The 6,775-nt window shown below is 41.0% G+C and overlaps 1 protein-coding gene across 1 annotated transcript; it reads right to left on the minus strand.

Annotated features, from left to right (window-relative positions):
• Window positions 1-300: 300 nt before the first annotated feature.
• On the minus strand, window positions 301-1,121 carry LOC132223900 (eukaryotic translation initiation factor 1-like). The gene has a single exon (XM_059678927.1). The coding sequence runs from the start codon at window positions 1,005-1,007 to the stop codon at window positions 654-656; it is 354 nt and encodes a 117-aa protein (XP_059534910.1). The 5' UTR covers window positions 1,008-1,121; the 3' UTR covers window positions 301-653.
• Between the last annotated feature and the right edge of the window lie 5,654 nt (window positions 1,122-6,775).

A 6,775-nucleotide genomic window follows, 5' to 3' on the forward strand; every position in this document is an offset into this window, starting at 1 on the left:
TATAGCTAGCTTCGTGACTGACACTTCAGTTTGAAATTTGTTCCCTTGTCAAAAGGTTAACTCGGATAAGAAGGTTGGCCTCAAATTATGGTATTTGGACAACAATTAACTAGGATCTGTCTGGTCAAAAAGACCTTGGTGGCAAGCCACAAGTCCTTACACCACACTGGAGGGAAGTTGGCAGGCTGCTTGCTCTAAGCTCCATCACTTGGTCAGGTGTAGATCTCTGATTATGGAAGGCTCCCTCTAGTGGTGCACATGCCGCTGCTGCTGCTGCCTTACCCCTCTCCTCTCAGCTTCATGGAAGGCTGTTCAGGCCCAGGTGGTGACATTCTCTGAGGTCAGGGAACTCTGGTGAGGAGCTTTGGCCAGACATGGGCTTGGCTGAATCATCACGGTATTGCTCCGTTTCAGGCTGGACACTGCCACGCGCCTACTGCTTGACCTCTGTTTAAATGAGGAACTTCAAGACTAGATAGCATGGCTCTTTTCAGTTTATTGCATGAAGGGGTACACTAGTCCAAGTTAAAAGCAGACCCCAAATGGTTACATTATACAAGCTGTGAGGTTTTTAAACTTGTGACAAGGGACAGGAGGGAAATTCTACTCATTGCAAAGAAATCCTCACTTAAGCTTCTGTGAGCCAAAAGCACTTAAAACCCATGAACCTTCAGCTGGTCGTCCTTAGCCAGTCCAGTCTCGATGAGGAACTGGCATATGTTCTTGCGCTGGTCACCCTGCAGCTGAATTACTTCTCCATATTCTGGATGCTCAATTACAATACCATTGCAGGCAAATTTCTTCTTAAAGGCCTTCACTAGTTTCTTTTTATCGTAGTCATCAGCAATCCCTTGGACAGTAGTAAGGGTCTTTCTGCTGTTTCTCTGTTGAATTCTTATATGGATATAATCCTCTGTGCCAGTGGGAAGCAGGTCATCACCCTTAGTTGCATCAGCAAAGGGGTCGAAAGAGGCGGTTCTGGATAGCGGACATAGGATATGATTCATTTTCCTCGGTGGAAACGGCCTGCGGAAGGCTGCGGCGGAGAAGGCGGCCAGGGAGGATGGAGTGTCGGGAAGCCAGGGGGGCTCAAGGGGGAGGTTGCTGAGTCCTCGGCGGCGGTTTAGTCACTCCATGTACCAGTTTGTTTGTTTTTTTGTACACATAAGTTTGGCTTTCCCAAGAGTTCAGATGCTTAGTTGCATGGTAATGGCATGTTTAGAAACTGCCAACAGTTTTCCAGAGAGTCTGTGCCATTTTACTATTCTTCTGGCAATCTATGAGTTAGCCAGTTTCTAGACCTCCATGTTCCTGATGCTTTCATTATTCTTTCTTCCTCTTTGATGCACCAAGATTTCTTCTTTCATCATTCTTTTCTGATAGGAGAAATTTCCCTGGCCATTCTCAAGTGTAAACTGCCAATTGAGAGATACTATACTTTTAGCTTTCCTTCATGTGAGAATGTCTTTATTTCATCTTTTTTTTAAAAGTGTTGGAACGTTCATTTTTTAGTTTTATTGAGGTACAATTGAAAAATAAAATTGTAATATATTAATATTGAACAATGTGATGATTTGATACACACATTTGAAAGGATCCGTAACATGGAGTTATTAGCACATCCATCGTTTACCTCTTTATGTTTTGTTGTGAGAACGCTGAAGTTGTACTTTCTAGTCAAATTGCAATTATATAATACAGCATTATCAACTATAGTCACCATATTATATATCCCCTGACATTGGTTCATCTTTTAACTGATAGTCTGTACCCTGTTACCAGCCTCTCTCTATTTTTCTCATTTCCCAGCCCCTTGCAGGCACCGTTCTACTCTGTGATTTTATGAGTTTAACTTTTTTAAGATTCCACATATGTGATACCAGTATTAGTCTTTCCCTGTCTGGCTTACCTCACTTAGCATCACACCCTCAAAGCCTGTCAACTTTGTCATAAATTTGCTTTGTGTTTGAATGACAGTTTTGCCTGTTATGGAATTCATGGTTGAGTTTTTTTTGTCTTCCCACACCTGAAAGTACCTATATATATAAAAGTCTAAGTGACCAGTTGACCAGCCGACCAGCCAACTGGCCAGTAGCTATGATGCGCACTGACCACCAAGAGGCAAATGCTCAATACAGGAGCTGCTGAGCTGCGGTCACTTGGCAGTGGTGGTTCGCAGGTGATGCACCCAGAATTAGAGAGGAGGAAGCCTGATTCTGGGGTGTGTCACCCAATAACTGCCCTCTCACAATCGGGACCCCTCGGAGGGTTGTCAGAGAGCCAGTTTCAGCACAATCCCTGCAGGACAGGTTGAGGGACCCCACCAGTGCACTGGGCCTCTAGTTTTATTTATAGAAATGCTGGTAGGAGCTCAAACAAACTTGAGAAAGAGACCTGAAACAACAAATGATACAGTTATATTGGAAAACTACACTAGCTAAACAATTCCTTAGTATGTTGCTGTATTTATACCAGTTTTGTAGGGTTTGAAATGATAATTATGAGGGATAGCACCTCTAATCTAGATTTGTCAATATTCTTAGTGAAAAGATGGTGGCAATATTTTCTAATTAAAGTTTTTATTTTCAGATATATTTAGTAGCATCTGCAGTTGTAAGAAATGATATAGAGAATCTGTGTTCCCACTACCAAAATTCCCCCAATCGTATCAACTTGCAAAATGTTAGAAATGTATCACTATTAAGTTAAATGACCTGATATCCTCCAGATATTGTTGAGATGTCCCCAGTTTCACTTCTGTTAATGTGGGTATTTATTTCTATACAGTTTTATCACGTATCCTCAACCTCAGGCAAGCCTTCAAACCAGTTTTATCATCACCATGACTCTTCATATTGCTCTTTTGTAAGCATACCCTGGTCCCTCCAGTTGACAGTTCCCCACACCATTGCCATCCCCTGCCCTCTCTCTAGCAGCTGGTAATAACAAATCTGTTTCGCAGCTTTGTAATTTTTTCCCTTTTGCATTGTTATATAAATGGAACACTGTGATACTGGAGATTGACTTCTTTCCCTCAGGGTAATTTCCTAGAAACACACTCATGTCCTTGTGTGTATCACTTATTCCTTATTTTATTGAAGAGTAGTATTTCATGGTATGGATATTCCATGGTATATTTATCTATTCACCTTTTCAAAACTTTCGGGTTTCCTGTTGGAGTTATTAGGGTAAAGCTGCTAATAACACTTGTTCATCTGTATATCCATCTGACTTGTGATCTGCATCCATACTTCCTTCTTTTTGTTGAGGATGTACTATGGTTTGGTTTCACCACTCTTTGTGTATTGGTTCACTATTAAAGAACATCTAGATTGTAAAATCTTGCTTCATTTCATTCATTCCACTCTTTCACAAAGTTCTCATTTCTCTGAGTTGAATGCCCAAGATTACAATTTCTGGTCTTTGGTGATTGTGTCCTTAATTTTGGATAAGAAACTAACAAACTGCTTTCCAGTGTGGCTTCAGCATTTTCCATTCCCTCCTGTTAGATATGAGTAGATGCAGTTTGTCTGCATCTCTATTGGTGTTCTTTATCTTATTCTTTGTCCTTCTGGATGCTTGAGAGTTTTTTCCATGATACCTTTTCTGTTTTGGGATTTTCCTTTAGCTATGCTAAAATATGAATTGATGACAAATACTTCTTTCCTTTTGTATATAAATATCTTTATTTTGACTTCATTACTGAAGGATAGTTTCATTGAATATAGAATATGGGTTTGGGAGTGTTTTCTTACAGCATTTGAAATATGTTTCCCTTATAGGAAAGGAGAAAGTGCAGACCAACCCGGACGAAAATACTCAGATGATGAAAAACCCACTAGTTTTGGGAAGTGAGCATGGTGGTAAAGATAGTGCACGTGCCCGCAGCCTTTCTGATGTTGGTGAGTTTGAAATGATACATATTATAAATATCAATGTTTAATGTAGATTCAGCAATACTCTTAATGTGAGCTAGAGATAGCTTTTCTTATTTAAAAATCAGTTAAAATTAACAAAGTAAAAAGTAAAAGTTTTATTTTGAGTAAAATTTAACTACACATGCAATTGTAAGAAACAATGCAGAGAGATCTTGTGTACAGTTGATCCAGTTTCCCCCAATGATAACATCTTGCAAACTATAGCACAATAGCACAACCAGAATATTGACGTTGATGCAATCCATAGGTTTTATTGAGATTTTTCTGGTTTAATTCTATTGATTTGTGTGTATGTATTGAGTTGGGTTTGATTTTGTCACATGAGTAGGTTTGATTTCCACCACCACAGTCAAGATACAGAACATTTCCCTCCCCATATGTATGTGTCACATTACCCTTTGTACGTATGCCCCCCTCAGCATAAGGCCCTGGATATCATTTGACTTGTGGCATGCATCAGTAATTCTTTTTTTGTTTTTGTTTTAGTGTTGAGGACTATTTCATGGTATGAATGCACCACAGTTTGTGTATTGGTTCACAGTTGAAGAACATCTGGATTTTTTCCAGTGTTCAGTATTACAAGTAAAATTGTTATGACTGTTTTTTTACAGGTTTTTGTGTAAACATAATTTTTGATTTCTCTTCAATCATAACCAAGAGTACAGATTCTTGGTTGTATAGTAATAACATGTTTAGCATTGCAGGAAATTGCCAAAAGTTTTCCAGGGAGGCTGTGCCTTTTACTCTCTTGCCAGAGATGTATGACAGCCAGTTTCTTGACCTCCATGTTTTGCTGCTTTTACTGTATTTCTTCCTCTTGATGCTCCAAGGTTTGTTCTTTCATCATATTTTTCTGATATGCAATATTCCCCTATCCATTCTCTGGTGTAACTGCCTAGTGAAATATACTGTTAGCTTTCCTTCGTGTGACAATGTCTTTATCTCATCTCTATTCTTCTTTTTTTAAGAGTTTGAATGCTCATTTCTTTTTTTCAGCTTTATTGGGGTATAATTGACAAATAAAATTGTAATATATTTACAGTGTACAATGTAATTGTTTGATATACACATACACTGAAAGGAGTCTCACTATTGAGTTAATTAACACACCTGGCATTTGCCCCATTTACATCTTGATGCTTTGTGGTGAAAACACTGAGTTTGTACTTTCTAAGCAAATTGTAATTATACAATACAGCATTATCAACTGTAGTCATCAAGTTATACATCCCCAGATGTTAGTTCACTTTTTATCGGATAGTTTGTGCCCCCTTACCAGCTCCTCCCTATTTTTCTCACTTCGCAGCCCCTGGAAGCCACCATTCTACACTGGGTTTCTATGAGTTTGCCTTTTTTCTTTTCAGATTCTACATATGTGATAACACACAGTATTTTTCTTTCTCTCTGGCTTATTTCATTTAGCAAAATGCCCCCCAGGACCATCCAGGTTGTCACAAATAAGGTTGGTCTTTGAAAGATAGTTTTGTGTCTTATGGAATTCATGGTTGACATTTCTTGTCTTTCCATACCTGAAAATATGTTGCTTATAGAAATGTTGGTAGGAGCTCAAACCAACATGGCAAAGAGCCCTGAGGAAACAAATGATCCACTTTTCTTGGAAAACAACAGTAGCCAAAACATTTCCTCAGTATGTTGCTGTATTTGTCTCAGTTTTGGTGAGTTTGAAATGATATTTAGATAGGTAGCATATTTAATATTGATTTATCAACATCCTTACTGAAAAGATAGTCAGAGTTTTTTTGTAATTGAATTTTTTATTTTCAGAAAAATTTAGTTGCATCTTCAGTTGTAAAAATGATACAGAGAAATTTTTTGTTTCCAGTACCTAAATTTCCCCAATGGTAAGAACTAGCAAAATGGTAGAAATTTATCACCACTAAGATAAATGACATGACACCATCCTTATATTATTAAAAAATAGAGGCCCGGTGCACAAAAAATTTTGCACTTGGGGAGGTTCCTCAGCCTGGCCTGTGCCCTCTCACAGTCTGGGACCCTTCAGGGGATGTCCACCTGCTGGCTTAGGCCTGCTTCCCTGGGGAACAGGCCTAAGTTGGCAGTCAGACATCCCTCTGGCAGCCTGGGAGCCCTCAGGGTATGTCCACTTGTCAGTGGGGCACAGGCCTAAGCTGCAGTCAAACATCCTTAGTGCTACTGAGGAGGTGGGAGAGGTTACCGCCACCACCGCTGTGCTGTCAGCTGTCAGCCTGGCTTGTGGCTGAGCAGAGCTCCCCCTGTGGGAATGCACTGACCACTTGGGGGCAGCTCCTGCATTGAGTGTCTGCCCCCTGGTGGCCAGTGTGTGTCATAGTGACCAGTCATTCCCAGTCATTCTGCTGTTAGGGTCAGTTTGCATATTACCCTTTAATTATATAGGATAGAGGCCTGGTGTATGGGTGGGGGCCGGCTGGTTTGCCCCAAAGGGTGTCCCGAATCAGGGTGGGGGTCCCGCTGGGGTGCCTAGCCAGCCTGGGTGAGGGGCTAAGGGACATTTTCAGGCTGCCCACAGCCCCTTTAGGGTGGGGGAGTCCCTCTGGGGTGCCTGGCCAGCCTGGGTGAGGGGCTGATGGCTGTTTTCAGCCTGGCCACACCCCCCAGTGACCCAAGCTCCCAGCCTGTCCTTTTTTCCTTTTTTTTCCAGGGATTTATTTATCTTCTATAATCGAAACTTTGTAGCCTTGAGTCAAGGGCCAGCCAGGGCAGGCGGGAAGCTTGGCTTCCTCCATTGCCGGGGGCAACCCAAGCCTCCTGCTTGCTCCAGCTCTGTGGCCGCCGCCATTTTAGTTGGGTTAATTTGCATACTCACTCCTGTTTGG

The sequence above is a fragment of the Myotis daubentonii genome, chromosome X (assembly GCF_963259705.1).
Source record: "Myotis daubentonii chromosome X, mMyoDau2.1, whole genome shotgun sequence".
Classification (NCBI taxonomy): Eukaryota; Metazoa; Chordata; class Mammalia; order Chiroptera; family Vespertilionidae; genus Myotis; species Myotis daubentonii.